This window comes from Dermochelys coriacea, chromosome 21, assembly GCF_009764565.3.
Source record: "Dermochelys coriacea isolate rDerCor1 chromosome 21, rDerCor1.pri.v4, whole genome shotgun sequence".
Taxonomy (NCBI): domain Eukaryota; kingdom Metazoa; phylum Chordata; order Testudines; family Dermochelyidae; genus Dermochelys; species Dermochelys coriacea.
In genome coordinates this window covers 15,269,254-15,285,740 of record NC_050088.1, presented here as the reverse complement: position 1 = coordinate 15,285,740, position 16,487 = coordinate 15,269,254, and the positions used below count along the sequence as shown (strand labels likewise).

General features: G+C 58.3%; 1 protein-coding gene across 1 annotated transcript in view; it reads right to left on the bottom strand.

Moving 5' to 3' along the window:
- Positions 1-614: 614 nt before the first annotated feature.
- Positions 615-16,487, bottom strand: part of NAV1 (neuron navigator 1) — a 226,870-nt gene continuing 210,997 nt past the window's right edge. The window contains 11 exon segments of the mRNA XM_038380090.2: positions 615-8,736; positions 9,841-10,038; positions 10,433-10,551; positions 12,065-12,261; positions 12,866-12,904; positions 12,906-12,935; positions 13,827-13,981; positions 14,507-14,745; positions 15,186-15,345; positions 16,023-16,118; positions 16,256-16,347. Of these exon segments, the coding sequence (XP_038236018.2) occupies positions 8,641-8,736; positions 9,841-10,038; positions 10,433-10,551; positions 12,065-12,261; positions 12,866-12,904; positions 12,906-12,935; positions 13,827-13,981; positions 14,507-14,745; positions 15,186-15,345; positions 16,023-16,118; positions 16,256-16,347 (1,421 nt within the window). The 3' untranslated portion in view covers positions 615-8,640.

The window sequence follows — 16,487 nt, the reverse complement described above, 5'->3', positions numbered from 1 at the left end:
TATAGCTTGTAATCAAGTCACCCCTTAACCTTTGTTTGTTTGTTAACTAAATCAATTCAATCTATCACTCTCAGGCAGGTTTTTCAATCATTCCCAGGACTTATCTCTGATCCCTCTCCAATTTATCAACATCCTTCTTGAATTGTGGGCACCAGAATTGGCCACAGGATCCCAGCAGTGGTCGCACCAGTGCCAAATACAGAGATAAAATAACCTCCCTGCTCCTACTCAAGATTCCTGTTTATGCCTCCCAGCTTGATGAACAGCTCTCATTCTATGCAGTACAGGGCAGTGCTTGCTGGCCTAATTCCCTTCCCCATTACAATAGGACAGTAATTACCAAGGGAGTCAGACTCCACCTTCTAGATCCAGGGGTGGGGTGGAGCTTAGAAGCAGGGCCCCCCCAGGATAAATAGGACCAACAGACAGACAGTACAGGAGATAAATTTATTGAACTTCCAAGGTGTTAGACAGATGACCCCAGAGGAGACATGGCCTTTGGTGTGACCGGCTGGGGCAGCAAGAGATGAGTAGGTGGCAGGTTGTATTTTGCTCTATGTCTTTATTATTATTATTTTAAAAAGCCTATTTTTGGCTTCGTTTTCTTCTTCTTAAAATTTTTAAACTTAAGTAAAAACGATTCATCTTGGAAACAGTCCAGCTCATGTTGGTGTCCCATGATTGTTTCTGCAGCTATGTACAATGTCTGACTCGCGGTTTTTGTCGTGTCTACATCAGGTATAAAATGGAGCAAGTCTACAAAGAATCTCTTCAAGAAGGAAAGAAGAAAGCAAAGAAAGACAGGAGAGAGAGAGAAGCAGTAGAAATTTGGACCAAAATCTTAAGAGAAATTTAAAAAGTGCTATAAAACCCCCTCAGCAGGAATACCATGCAGTTCAGAAACACAGAACCTCATCAATTACACAGCTCATCTGAAACAGGAATTCATCCATTTCAGGTTTTTTTTTAATTCAATAAAAAAAAGGTTTGTTTGTTTTTAATAGAAAAAAAACTAAACCCGTAAGGTTTAGGCCACCCGTCAGCAGTTGCTAATGGGCCAGGGAGACACAAGACTTTGGAGGAATCCTAAATTCAGCCCCGGATGTAGTGAAGCCCAGGCTTGGGCTCACAGGGGGGAAGAGCAGAAGGAAAGGTTAATCAATGTCTTTGGCAGGGGAGGTGGGGAAGGGAGGTCAGGTTGGCCAATGGTTGGATGAATTAGTGCAATTGTCAGCTTTTCCAACAGCCTCACTCCGGCCTTCCACAGGCACCAGTGCCCTGGGTATCTTAGCACCAATGCTCCAGGCGGAGCCCGGAGGAACCAGCCACTATCTCCCTTTGGCTTCCTCATGGACTGATGGGTGGAATTCCCACAATCTCCTCCCCCATATTGTTTTTTGCAAAGCAGGGGCTGAAATTAGGACAGCGTCAAAGGCTGGCCCCACATTCCCACCACTCTGTCCCCTGCAGGCTAAAGGAGGCAGCCAGCACTGACCCCCTCTCTGCAGGGCTGGAGTATCATGCCCTGGGGTGCGTTTGCTCTCATGGGTGTCCTCTCTCCCCTGCTCTGCCCAGATGCAGGGCCAGATCCTCAGCGAGTGTAAATGGGCAGCGCTCCACTGAAGTCCACGTCTGCTGACCTGCAACAGCTGAGGAGCTGGCCAGTAAAATGTAATTAGCACTTTGGCGTCTCCAACCTAGCATCCCTCCTTGCTGAGGCTAGTCTTGTATACCATAGCTCTGCGGGCCCAGTTCCCCTCTCACCCCCCCCCTTGTATTTCAGGAGTAACCCCGCTGGGCCCAATTCCCCTCTTGCTCACTCTGGTGTAAATCAGGAGTAATGCCATTAAAGTCAACCCCCTCTCCCCCTGGTAAAAGTGAGGACTTGAACCTGTTTCTTTAAAATCCTCCCTCGAGAGGGTCAGCTCAGGCCTTCGGGCCTTGCCCAGCAGGCGTGAGTGGACAGCGCGCCATTGCTCTCCCTACATCGAGCGCCGAGCTCCCTTGATTATGGGGTGCCTGGCGGGGGTGGGGAGAAGGCAGGGGAGCCTAACTTGAATTCAGAATGGAAACCATAGCTGGGGGGGAGGCGGGGCAGAGAAAACAGTTGGTTCCAACTCTGGGTGGGTCTTTATTCCAGCCCCAACCCTCTGCCTGTCCGAAGCACTTGGCCACTTCCTAGCGATGGCCTAGAAAGCTCCATAGTGGATGGGCAAGGGCTGCTCCTAGGGACAGAGCTGGACTATGGGCAACAGCCAAGGGCTCCGGGAGTGAGGCACCCAGATGCAGTTGAAGGGGAGCTGGGGGGCTCATGCCCTTAGGCTCCTTTTAAACACCCATCCGTAGCCTGTCAGAAATGGGCCTCTCCCCCCACGAGCTCTCAGCATCAGGCCCCTGAAGCCCTCCTGTCCCCTGTGCTGCCCCCTCTAGCACCGCTGTTCCTGCAGCCCATGCAAGGGGGCAGGTGGGGGGGCAGTCCCAGTCTGATGGGGCAGGGCTCGTGGCCCCCTGCCCCGTCCTTGCTACTGCCCTATAGCGATTGCTGGGCAGGTGTCTCATACAATCAGAAACATGAGTCAGCACAGCACAGTTATCCACACATAATACAAAAAGGGACAGACAGGCAGGGCCAGGCCCCGTCCAACTCACTCGGGGCCTCCGGGTACAGTGCTATTTACAGCGTGTCCTTATCCTACAGAGTGAACAGAAAAGGCAAACGAGAGAAAACCCCAGTGTCGAGTCCAGGTAAATCACTGTGCAAAGCACCCGGCTCATATGGATACAGAGCGGACAGACAAGGACCAGGGCTTATCCTGTAGAGACGCATTGGCGGAGAAGCCGCCCGTGCCATGCAGCTGCTGCATTCCTACCCTTGGTGGCTTGGCTGGTTTAATACGCTACCTCTTGGCTCTTCCTTCCTCGCCAGGAATGGGAGCGTGCCACCTGCTGGCTGGCTCAAATCTGGATGCCAGCATGCCAAGGGTTGATTCAAACCCTACAGAATGCAGCTAGGACCCTGCCACCCAACTGGGCCATACCCAGTCCAGCGCTGGTGCACTGACAGGGATGCCTGGCCACGATGAGGAGGGTGAAATTGTGTGGGGTTGGGCAAGAAATTAAGGCCTTGAATCAAAAGGGATTCAAGTGCCTCCAGCCCACTGAAATGAAATGGGGACAAGGTGCCTATGCACCTGGGAGAGTCTTGGCCTAGTCAGGTGTGTCCCCGCAAGAGTGACAGCTGCTGAGCGCCTTCAAACCCAAGTCTCCAAAACAGAAGCCACAAAGAGTGTAAAATATCAGGGGGTAGCCGTGTTAGTCTGTAACCACAAAAACAATGAGGAGGCCGGAAGCACCTTAAAGGCTAATAGATTTATTTGAGCATAAGCTTTTGTGGGTAAAAACCATGCATCTGAAGAAGTGAGGTTTTTACCCATGAAAGCTTATGCTCAAATAAATCTGTTAGTCTTTAAGGTGCCACCGGACTCCTTGTTGAAAGATTGTAAAAGAAACCTCTGGGTGGGATCACTGGATTCCAGTGGGGATTTAATTACCCAGCCACCTGTGCTGCCAAACACTGAAAACCATGCTGGATCAGAGTGGCATCTACATCACAACACGGGACAGCCTGGGCCCAGAATACAGCACCTCCCCATGAGACACGGCCCAGCTGCCCAATGTGACTCCAGCTCTGAATCCAAACATGTACGTGGTGGTGGTGGTGGTGGGGTTGGATCTTGGGTTCTGTGTTAGGCAGAAAGATGCCAACAATTTTTCTTCAACCTGGCCCAGAACCCAATGGGAGTCAGGCACCGAAATACCTTTGAGGCTCTTGACCTCGATCTTGCTGAGAGTTTGTACAAGCGCACACAAGCCCCAGTCCTGAATGGCTCTCTGGCTGCTCCTATAACGTCAGTGTTAATAGCAAAGCAAGGGGATTGAGAGAAGATCAACTCTGGTGAGAATGGAGCTGGAGAGATGAACAGTAGGGGAAGAATGAAGAGAACTCAGTATTAATAGCTTTACTAAGTGGTGGCTAAGCCAAAGCGAGGCCCTTCCAATTGCCTGCGACTCTGGGAAAGGTGCTGAGCCCATGGAAGAGGAGGAATCACGTGGGTTGGTCCTGTGGGAGCTTTGAGCAAAAGTAAGTTTCTCAGCAGCAAGAGGGAACAGTGTGGAACGGTAGCCCTGGGGCAGAGGTGGCTAGACCATTGCTTGAGTCATTTAAGATCACGGAACAAAGCTCTAGAGAACAGGGCCTGCGGGATAGACTAGATGAGACACCCCAGGCCTTTCCCCATCTCTGTCCACACTGATTCTATCACCATTGTTAAAAGCCACGGACATCATCTGTGCCCGTGTCGCTTCCCCCCTGCCACTGGACCCTTGGCTGGCGCAAAGAACTGCAGCAATGCTCCAATGCGGCTGGACCGATTTCCATCAGTCAAGGGGCTGGCCCCTAACATCGGCAGATCCAGGTGAGATCAGAGCCAAGAGTAACAAAAACCAGCGCCCAAGACAATCACCAAGGGGACTGTGCACATTAAACCAGCCAATGGAACCTTCTGCTACAGCCAAACCTATCCCTTCAGCCCCCAGAGTTCCCAGTGTTGTGCATGCAACCCCCACATACGACAGGGTGTACATGTCCACAATCACACAAGAGAGTGAAGCAAGCACCTTAGATTTGCACAGAACATTGCTGCAAATCCCTGGCAGCACCGGTCCAAGGGTCTGCCCTTGGGAGGGTCACAGATGCATTTCAACAGGAACGCCCCCTGCGCCTACACACATAGCATCTGGCGGGGGGCGGGGAATTGCACCAGGCCAGATTTTCCTTACATCGAAAGGCCTCTTGGGTTGGTTTTAAGCCCCCAGAGAGCATCAGGGACAGAGAGATTCTGTGCACAGGCCTTGGCCCTACCCAGCAGGTGCCGTGTGCCAGACTGCCCAAGCCCTGCACCCGGAGATAGCATGCGACTGAGAAAGGCAAGTTGGGTGTTGTTTTGTGTTGTCACCGAGCAAAAGCAAACTGGAATGATAGCAGCACCTGCCTCCTGCCAGAGACACCCTTTGGGAAGGCAGGGCACTGGGGCCAGAGCCCTTTTCAGAACCGTGGCCACGGCTGCATCAGCCCCTCCAGGCCGAAGGCGCCGCAGCTGATTGCACTCTGCCTGTGACACGTTACTGCACGTGGCCAACCGCCACCAGCACCAAAGTTCGCCCTTGCTCCCCGCTGCGGGGCTGCCCATCGAGCCAGGAGCCCACTGCCCTGCCCTCCCCACCAAGATGCCAGGCTGCTGCATCTGGACAGCTCCACAGGGGCTCCAGTAACCACCGCACTAGGCACTGGTTTCCCTTCCCTACACCTCCGCCCTCCATCGCCACCAGGGTGAATTCAACACAACAGGCTGCAGGATGAGGAGCGACTGCTCTCCTCCACTCGTGCACTATTCACCAGCGTGTGCCCATAGCCACCTCCCCAACACAGACAGCAATCTGCATGGGACAGCGTAGGCAGTGGGGCAAGGCTGGCCCATGGGATCAGACCTGTCAAGAGACAAGGCTGGTGCAGCAGCTCTGGCTGTGAGTGGCACCAGGTGGAACACGATAGGACCAGGAGTTTGCCTAGAGGACGTATTTGTAGGTCATGTCCACGGTCACGTAGGGACGGGGTGGATTCTCTGTCACTTGGAGCCATGAAATCGTGACTGGGTGTCTCTCTACATGATCTGCTTGAGCCCAACCATGAGTTTTGGCTGGTGGCAGGAATCCCTGGACCCCTGGAAGTGTAAGCAGGGTCCTGGGCTCCAACAGTCTCCTGGAGGCTGAGACCCCTGATCCAGAACTGCCTGGTTACGGACACTCACCAGACCCGGCTCACGGCCAGCAGCGGCGTCAAACCACAGTGGGCAGAGGCTAAGGATCCATCTCTGTTAGCAGCAGCCACCCCCAAGTCATGGAGCCGGACAGGGATTGACCCAGCCCAGCCCATGGGGAGCTGGGGTGAGCGCTAGCCGGAGCCCAGCACTCCACAGCAGGGAGCGCGGTGGGGCTAGGACCGAGCTCCCAGTTCGGCTTTCCTCCCTGCTCGCCAGAGAGCGGTGCAGGCCTCGGCGGTCCCTGAGCGTATATCAGTGGAACATTTAGGCAGGACAGGAGCACCGCAGGCACCAGCAGAGAAGTGGGGTTAAACACACCCACCCTCCCTCCCCTGGTTACACACATTGACTCCGTTTGGCGCTCCTGGGCTGGGGCCCAGTCACATACCCAATGCTTTGGCCAACACGTGCCCTTGCCTCGTACACGCCAGGCTGCTCTGTCGGCCCCTGCACCAGAGGTAATAAGGCAGCATCGCAGCACCGTGGTTGCCCCCCCCTTCCACAGCCACCTCTTTGGGCTGTGCATTTGCATATTTCTTTTGCAGGTCTTGGCTTGGATCTTCACAGCTTGCAGGGTCAGCAGCGCAGATTCAGTCTGCAGCACGAGGCAGGGCAGCTTCCCAGCTGGGGGCTTCTGCTCCCTGCGTGGGTCTGGGCGAGGGAAGGGACATGCTTTTGCCTGCGGCTCAGCTTGAGTAGCTCAGGCTGAATTCCAAGCAAGTCCACAGGCCGCTTGCCAGAGACTCAACCCGAGGTGCTAGTCTGCCTGGATTGCTAGGAAACAGCACCCGCTGGGCTGAGTTATCCCTCAGGCCATGAGTTACTGGCCTCCTGCGCTGAGTATACGAATGGCCCTGGGGGAGTAGTTACCTAGAGGATGTGTCTGCACATCACCCAGTCCCATGGTCACCTAGGGCCGGGGTACGTTCTCCAGACCTTGGAGCCTTTAAATCAAGACTAGGTGTCTCTTTCTAAGCCATCACACACAAGCTGTGAGCTGGATGCAAGAATGGGGGGGGCGAAGGAGCCCTCTAGCCCGTGCTAGGTAGGTGCTGAGCAGAGATGAGAACGGTTCCCTCTGGCCTGAATGGCTAGAGCTGCTATCTCGGGCTATTTCATGGCCTTCTGATGTCCAGAAAGCTATCGATGACAGATGCGGGATGAGTCCTGAGATGAGACACCCCTGCAATGTACTGCACCACCAGTGGTACTGAACCCACCCCATGGATGGACCCAAGCCAACGCTCCCAGCCTGTCCTGGAGCCTGAGGGAAAAAGGAAGGGCTTTCTAAGGGTGTTGGCTGGGGGAGACGAAGTGGGCTCTTTCACTGGTTCCTCTGCTGCCATGCATGGAGGAGGGAGGCCCATGTGCTGCCTGCCCCTTGTCTAGATGTCTCCTAAGTGCTACTGAGATCTCTATGCTGGACATGGAGATGTGAAGCGAGATCTCTGCCTGCGCTAACCACACATGGAGACATGGCACAGGCAGGGCCTCCTCTGCCAGCCCCCTCACCTCAGTGCCCTGTCGCCCTCTACCCTAGCCAGCCAAGAACTGTCATGAGGGACGGACGCTACCAGCTCTGCTGGCTTGGTAGGAGATTGTCACCATCTCTGGCTACTCCCTCGCACTTGAGGCGCCAGGGGCTGCAGCAGCCCTGTCTCTCAGCTCCCCCTGCCAGGGCCTGGGCCCCAGCTATGGGCATCTTGTGCTTATAGAAGATGGGTGTCCCAAAGTGGGGGGTGAGGAGCGGAACGCCCCCCAGCCAGTTGTGCTTCTTTGTGAGCATCATGCTGCTGACTGAATCCACGCTGAGCCTGCCAGGAGCTGCGAGGGGGGAATCAGTTACTGGAGAGCATCCAGTCAGCACCAGGCTCACCGCTGAGGTGACTTGGGGGGTGGCGGGGGGAAAGAGAAGAAACCAACAGCTACAAAAAGAAATGAGTCAAACGGAAATGAAAAAATCGACTCAACGCAAGGCTGCCCGCTCCTCCTCGGGCCGAAGCAATGCGGAGAAAAGAACCAGACCCAAAGAGGAACAAAGGAAGAGCTGAACTCTGTCCCAATCAAATGGGAGGGTGGTGGGGTAGGGGGAAAGAATATAACCAAAGCAGGGTTTATTAGGAAGTCCTGGTTTAAATGACGGTCATGCAGATTAAATAAGGGATGTACAAAGACAGAGCTGAGAGTCCGGCTCCTCCTTCCAGGCCTTCGCTTGCACTGGAGTTTGTGGGGTGGCTGGCGCGGGAGACAGCAGAACCCGGTGCCCGGCGGGTCCCTGACAGCGTGACTCAGACACTTCCATCAGGACTTTGTTCTTCTCTTTGCCCCACAGATTGTTTCATTAAAATAATAATAAAAAAAAAATCCTCTTGTTCGGGGGCTGCATGCTCCTCCCTGCCCCCTAGCCGCACCCTGGGAGGGGTTCTGCGGGGTCCCCGCCCCACGCAGGGGCCTGCCTGTTGGTGCCGGGGAGTCTGCGTTGGCTGCATTTGGCCCCCAGGAGTTTGCGACAGAGACAAAAAAACCAAGAAGAGAAACCAGGATTCTCCTACCACCAGAGTCAGGCTGGGAGGCGGGTGCCTTGCGCTCTCTCGTGGGCTGAGCCCCGCTGCCCCCATGCCCCAAGGGGACGTGCCAGAGCCCACGTCCCCGCCGCTTTCCAGCCCTGGCCGCGCACTCCCAGGAGACCAAACGAAAAGCAAAACCAGCTGGCGAGGATGCTGGCGGCCGAGGGCGGTGAGCTCCCCTCTCCGGTGCGGTCTCACGGCGTCGGCTGCAGGTTGGGATCCACCAGGGTCTCTCGGTCTGGAGACTCTATGTAGTTGGCTGCTTCCTGGAGCTTCAGCAACATGGCCATCTGTGCAGGAAGCAAGGGCACCGAGAGCAGCTCAACCAGGCAAGTGCGCAGCGGGGCACAGCCAGCGCCCCCCACACCTGATCCACAGCCCCCCTCGCCCTTGACTGTCAGCCAGTCCAGGCCAGCTCTGCGGATGGCCCTCCAGTCCTGCCCCATGTCTACTCCACTTCTGCCCCAGCTCTCCCAGAGCCCCCCACTCCTGACCTGCAGAGTCCCCACTCCACATTCCCATCCTTCAGCTGGAGCTCTGTGTGACCCAGGGACCTCTCGGTGCCAACTGGCACAGGGGTACACAAATGTTCATAGGGATCCCCTGGGTCAAGTTGACACATATTAGTTCACCAAAGGGTGGCAACGTGAAGTCACTACTGAGAGCCAGTACTCTGCTGCTCCTTGTAAACGTTGCAAAATGTGAGTAAGGCGAACACTGAAGAAGTTATGTGTCTACATTGAAAATTACGGTTGGAAGGTAAGGCCGGTCAGCCCAGGAGTGGTGCTAGGCAGGTGGGTTCTTTCCAGGCAGTAGGTAACAGACGCTTCTCTCTAGGTCTGATGTTATGTGTATTGTAGGGCTTACGAGGGATGTCCGTTTGCAGACCAAGCCAGATACCAGCCTGCTTGTACTGGGCCCCATCTGCCATGCGTTTCGGCTTGTTCCCCGCAGCACCCGTTGTACGGAGCGGCCCTGCTATCAACTGTGTGCTCAGTGGAATCTGTCTCTGGGGAACGTCTCCAGACTGAGAGACACGTTGGGGTGGGGGTGGTGGCCCTCTGTGACTGTGTACAGACAGTCACCTGGGGAGGATGCCCATCCTCCCCCACCAACCCTCCCCATTGTAACCCCCTTCCCCTCCAGGAACCTCTACCCAGCCATTACTACACACTGCCCTGCCCCGCTGCCTCTGAGACCCTCCACCCCGACACATTGCCCTGCCCCCGTGACTCCCCCACCCCTACACACACTGCCTTGTCCCTGCTGCCTCTGTGACCCCCCCACCCCGACACACACTGCCCTGCCCCCGCTGCCTCTGTGACCCCCCTGTATCTTGCGGGCTCTGATCCCCCACATGCCTGCTTGCACCCCTTACTGGAAGCGGCCCATACCAGGGGGTCGGAGTCCAAGGAGCTGGGCGTGGTGTCTTTGACAGTCCGCTCCTCCGGGGGGGAGGCTGTGGTGTGGGGCCCCACGCTGGGCGGGGGCAGGTGGTACAGCTTCGATTGGTCCTGCTGCGCTGACGGCCAGGGCAGGGTGTCCCGGACCCACTCCACAGGGTCTTCCCAGGCTGCTTTCTGGCCATGGACCTGAAAGAGGAGACAGAGCCTTGGTGAAGGAACAGTGGGGAAGGGGTGCAAGACTCAATGCTCACTGCACCGTGGGCCCAATTCCCGCCCGGAGGCAGCTGCAGCTTGGTCCCACTGACGGAGAGTGGGGTTCAGGACAGGGAAAGCCTGGAAGGTCAGGGTTAGCGCAGGCAGAGACCGGGCAACTTCTAACACCCAGCTCCGCTAGTGACCCTCAATCCCACCCCGCAGGCCCCTGCCCAGTCCTCCTCCTCATCTCCTGCCAGCTCTGTTGAGGGTCATTCGCCTGGCTATGGGGCAGGGCAGCTCAGGGCCATTCCTCTGATCGAATGCCCCACATTAGGGCTGGGGTGTTAGAGCCCTGGGTCAGGGTTCAGAGGTTTCAGCGCAGTACCTTGATCCCATCCTTCGCCCCCTCCTGCAGGTAGGGAATGATGGAGTTATTCCACAGGTCAATGAACCAGGTCCGGAAATCCTCAATCCCGATGGGACAGGACAGGAAGAAGCAGGGGCCTGCAGGAGGGGAGGGGACAAGGAGAGGCCAGTGAGCCGAGCAGACACAAGCCCCCCCATCCAACTTGGCCTCTAGGACCTGCCGTGCTCCTCCCCAGCTTTGGCTACCAGGTCACGGCTCCTCCCAGCCTGCACAATCACAAGGGAACCATGATCCCAAAAGGTGCCTCAACCCTGCCCCTATGAGGTTCTCAATCCGGAACACTTGTCCCCTCCCCAGAGGAGGCCACGCTCCCAACAAGTGCTTGGACCGTGATCCCAGCCCCAACCCCAGCAGGGCTGTGATGGAAAACACGATGTTGGCACCTGAGCAGAGGTTGCTTCTGACCCTCGCCTGGAGCTGAGTGCCCCGGCCAAGTGGCCAATTTGCCCCCTGCAAAGGCTGCAGTGGATGTACCCACCCCTAGCTGTTTTCCACAGCTATCTCTGGGGCGAGGGCCAGGGGGGATGGAGCAGGACGGCGGCACTGGGAATGCTCTCCGGCACTGCTGAGCAGCAGCTCCCCGAAAACATCCCCCCCGGAATTTGGATCTTTCACCCCAAGGGCTTTACAAACCAGAGTGACGTGCACTGAAATGCAGCCACCTCTGGGATGGCACACTGGTGGAGGGGAGGCCGTTAGGCACCCGGGGCCAGGGACCAGACCCCCCTCTGCAGGAAGCATCCTGGCAGGCTGGCTGTATAACAGGGTGAAAGCTCCTGAGTGGAGCTGGGGAAACAGGGCAAAAATCCCCCCTCCTGCCAAGAGTGGCTGGATCGTGCCAGGATCGAAATGGAGCTTCTTTCCCAGAGCTCGGACGTATTTCCCAGCACTTGGTTTTGTGTTTGTTTTTAGTCCAGATGTTTATCAAAATCCTGATTGAAAAATGGCCCTTGGGACCTTCGGGTCACCCCAAACACTTGATTTCAGTTGAGGGTAATTTTAATACTGGGTTTTGGTGACAATCTCGATGGAAAATTCCATATGAAACGTCACCTGCCAAGAAAAAGGTCAAAAATTAAACACTTTTGCCAAAAATGTTTGTTTTGGGGAGGAAAAGGCAATTTCCAAGGGAAAACCAGCCTGGAAGTTCAAAAAAAACAGGTGTCACCTTAGCTGGCACCTTAGTCCACCACCTTAGCTGGACTCCAAAGCCCTGCCCACCCCACCAGGGGGATGGAGCTCCTGCCTTCTGACTCTGCCGTGTGACTGTCAGAAGTCCCGCCTCCCAGAGGCGGGACTTCCTGCTGGGCTGCGGGACAGATCAGGTGAGTGCACGGGGATGGCTTTGGCTCGTTTCCGGGTCAGTGGTAGGTTTGCCAAAGACTCAGTAGGCAGCCAACCGAAGTGGATCATTGCCTAGAAGGGGCAAAGCATTTAGCTCCGCCCACTCCTGCAGGCTCCTCCCCTATGGGAAGGCCAGTGGCAGAGAAACTGCCCGTTGGGGGAGCTGCAGAGCCGATCCCTGGGCCGTAGCAGGTCTGCTCCCCGTCCTGTCTCCGCCCCGGCCCCACTGGCACCCACCCCACTCACCGATGAGGAAGTCCGAGGTGCTGTGCTTCTCCAGGAAGGTGTGCAGGTGGTACCAGAGCTTGGGCACCCAGTCCAGGACCCGCAGAAGCTCCATCCTGTTGGCGTTGATGTCGCTGTCCGACTCAAGCAGCTTCCGGCGCAGGTAGCGGACCAAGAAGCCATTGGCTGGCTCCACGTTGTTCGAGAAAGTCAGCAGCCTTGGGGGCAGGGAGGGCTCAGCGGTGCACATCTGGACAAAACAATCACCCCCAATGCCACCTTGCCCCCCCAGAAACCCCTGTGCATGGTACCCCAGGCACCAGCCCCAGCGCCCCCTGCACCCCCCCAGGGCCCAACCCTGGTATCAGCTCCAGACCTATCCCCGTGCACTGTATCCCCAAGCCTCAGCACCAGGCCCCCCTGCACTCCTCCGGGCGCTGTACCCACGCGATTCCTGCCGAGCCCTGTCATGCGCTACAACCCCAGCAGTGCCCAACCCTAAAGGCTCCTAAAAGGGGCCTCCCAACGCAAGCCTCGCATGCTCCCAGAGCTCCCACTGGGGTTGCCGGGAGATCGGTTTCCTGGCCATGGAGCAGGGTCAGGCTGTGCCACCTACCCCAACAGGTCGTGGCTCCCCCCAGCGTGGGAGCCCCTTGATCCCAGGCTGGGCAGGCACAGAAGCAGCACACTCAGGTGATGGAGATGTTAGGCCCAGGGTCTGCTCACCCTGGCCTCCAGGGCAGACAGCGCGAGGAGGGACAGCTGCCATGCAGGGACCCAACAGGGTGGCTCTTCTCCCCCCAGGCCTGAGGTCCCCGGTACCTGAAGCTGAGGTGCAGGCCATGGTTTGGGCTCATCTTACGGGCTGGTTGTCGTCCCGATGATGTAGGGGCTTGGGGAGAGAGAGTACAGGGCCCCATGAAACTCTGCACAGCTGGCCCCTGCTTTGGGTTAATGTCATCACCACTGGGGCTGGCATGGGGAGAGGAAGGGGCAGCGATCCCACTGTCTCCCCCTTCAGGCAGGAGGAGAGAGTGGCCTGCTGCCCCCATCTTGGGGGGAGAGAGGCCCAGAAAATAGTTCCCAGCCTCCTCCCCACTACCCAGGAAACTCCCCCAGGGGACTCGGGTGGGATGCTGGCCCTGGGCCGTCCCTCTGGCCAGCAAGCGAGGCTTCCCAGCTCAGATCTTCTGGGCTGCGCTCTCAGGATTATAGCTGGGGGCTCTGGGAGTGCCTGGCCCTGTGCTAGGGGAGCTGCTTGGGCCTCACTGCTGTCCCCCAGGCTTTTTGCGGAGAAAGGGAGAGGGGCCAGGCCAAGGGGACCACAGCTGGTGCACTGGGAGGGCACAGGGAGCCCCCCCGTCCCACGCCAGTCACAGGGCAGCCGGCGTAATGTACGGGGTGAAGTCCAAGGGGGTGGGGCTGGCCAGAGATCAGAGGAAGCGCCAAGGGCGTCTGCAACCATGGAGCATAAGAGTCGTCCCCTACGATGGGCAGGCTGGGATCGCCCGATGCTCCATTCCCCCCAATGTCCCCAAGAGAGCAGGGCTGGGCTCTTGCCACAGAGCGAGGGGTTGGGGGTTAGGGAGTGGGGCTGGGGGGCCCAGGGACTGTCGATCCCCGGGAGTGCAGGGTGGTGGAGTTGAACAGCTCAATCCCTGCCGGAGCAGTGCCACGTGTGTGGGCACAGGGCGCTACCCGGGGCGCAGCAGGGTCCAAGGCTGGATGCCATTGGTGGCACCAAGCAGGGGGCGGGGCCTGCATGCGGGGGCGGGGCTCTTACCATTTGTGGTATTTGCAGGTGAGCGCGCCATTGACAAGCTCGCTGATGGAGCAGGCCTCGCTGAGGTCATCGAGGAGGATGACCAATGGCACGTCCCCGATGCCTGTCTCCCGGTCGATCTGATTGGCCAGGTTGGAGAGGTACAGCTGTAGGTCCTGGAATGGAACAGCGGCACTGAACCACCCACCACAGCAGGGAGCGAGGGGTTTTCAGGAGCATGAGGTGTCAACAGAGCAGAGTGCGGGAGAGCAGGTCTGGGACAGTGGGGGCTCCGGGTTGGGATTGAAGGGCACCAGCAGAGTTGCGTTGGGGGGAGCCCAGGGCTGGGACAGCAAAGAGCTTGGGTTAGGACTGAGGGGCAATGGCAGAGCTGTGGGGGATCCCGGGGCTGTGGGTCGGGACTCTGAGGGGGTACCGGCAGAGCTGGGGGATCCCGGGGCTGTGGGTCGGGACTGAGGGGTACGGCAGAGCTGGGGGGGATCCCGGGGCTGTGGGTCGGGACTGCGGGGTACCGGCAGAGCTGGGGGGGATCCCGGGGCTGGGACGGCACAGGGCTGGGGGCACCGGTAGAGTTGGAGGAGAGCCCAGGGTTGGGACGGCAGCGTCTGGAGTTGCCAGGCTCTCCTGGGGTTAGTACAGGGGGGATTATCCGGGCCGCACAGCCATCTACGGAAGCCTTCCTTGCACGACTGCTGGTGCATGTTGAAGGTTGTTGACAATGCCCTCGGTGACCTCCCCGGCCGAGCGCTCCACAGGTACTCGGCCAAGCGGTTGGTCAGGTCGGTCTTGCCGTGCCACTGGTGGCCCCGAGAGGATGACGGGAGCCGGTGCTTGAGCAGGAGGCATGATTGTAGTGCTGCAAATGGGCTTGGGATGGCGTTCTCGAAACCAGGCTGTCCCACGCACTTCTCCTTCAGGCCTGTCAGGGGGCATTAGAGAGATCTTCGCGGGGGCACACCCCAGCTCGACCCGAGCTGGATACTCGCCCCCAAGAACGGGGTAGGGGGGGTTGCCTGAGTGAGACTCCAGGGCCCCCTCCCCTTCAGGTGCACAGTATGCAGGGCCCGCTTCCCTGGAAGATCCCCTAGCCGCCTGCATCGTCCACGCTGGAAGCAGCCTGATGTGGGCCAGGCCAGCTCTTCTCCACTCGGCTTCTTGTGCCGACCCGGTAGTGGCAGGGCATGCTACTGGGGAAAAGCAGCGGGGGAGGAGATGGGGCCCAGTGCCACCCTACCTCCCCCAGACTTAGCCGTGGCTCCTGAAGATGAGGGGGTGGGAAGCACTGGACAAACCGTGCCCCAAAGGGCTAACGCCAGACCCTGTCTCCAGGGGCGTGCCGGCTCCCCGCCCAGTACTGGCCTTTGAGAACCACAGCGATGCTGGTCACGCCCCTCCGGCAGGGGGGCAGCTCCGGGGGCTCCGTGTCCAGGACCCTCTTCACGTGGCTGATGCTGTAGCCGTGGACGGACTCGGTGCTCAGCCCCAGCGTGGAGGCAGGGTCCATCTTGGTGACGTAGTCCTGGGCAGAGAGGGCAGCGCCAGCGCTTAGCTTCCCTGGCTCCTGGCTGATGCCCATCGATCCTGACCCACCGCCCCACGCCATCCCAGTCCTGTGCTCCTCCCCAGCCCAACCAGACATGGTTCCTCCCGCTGGCACCCCCCTGCAGCACTAGGAGACCGCACCGGGCCAGCGGGAGACTCCCTATCCGGCCCTGGGCAGGTCCCACCAAGGGGAATAAGGCGCAGGGCTGCTGGGGGACCTGTGCTGGCCTCACGCAGCTCTCGCAATAAGCTGGGTGACTCTGGCCAGGGCTTAGCTAGGAGACATGGAGAGGCCGGGGCACCAGCAGCGCCAGGGAGGGCGCCTTACAACATTGGCTGAGAATGCCACTCGAGAGAGAGGTCCATGCTGACTGGATGGGCAGAATTGTTCCTTCTGGGCCGGACATCTAGGAATCCCCATGGGAGGTGACGCATGCGAAGGGCCAACACCTGCCGAGATTGGCTCCCTTTCTCCCTGCTTCCACCCATCTAGCATGGGCATTTAAAGGCCCCTTAGCCAAGTGTCTCCCCTCTTCTCTGGCTAGGGGCAGCGAGAGCAGAGCTGGGTCTCGCTCCGAACTAGGGCAGGGCTCAAAGCCCAGTTCCCTAGCACCCCAGAACTCTCGATCCCTGGGAGTTTGTTAGCATCCGTACCTTGAACACCTGGCAGACGGCTTCATCCAACGTCTTCCAATCCACCTTCCCGCTCACCTTGCTGCAGCCCAGGAAGAATTCCTGCTGCTTTAAGTCCTGAAAGCCGAAGGCAAAGGCATGAGCATGGCTGGGACGTCCCACCTGGCACGCCCCGCTGCGAGCCATCCACGCGCCCCAACTGGGTCCTGGGTCGTGTGCTCGCCCTGGCCCGGCTGTGCCCCCGGGGTCCTTACCCCTTTGATGATGTGCTGGGGCGGCATGCGCACTACGATCCGCAGCGTCACCTCGTCCTTCTGGGCCCCCACGGCGTCCATTGGCGACAGGTCTGGGGAGGGAGCAGCAGAGTCAGCCCCGCTTGCTGCTGGAAGCCACACAACCCGCAGCAGGCGACAGCCATCCCGACAACCCTTGTGACTGACGCAGCTCCTGCAAGCCAGGGCCTGACCCATAGCCTGCTACGGCTCC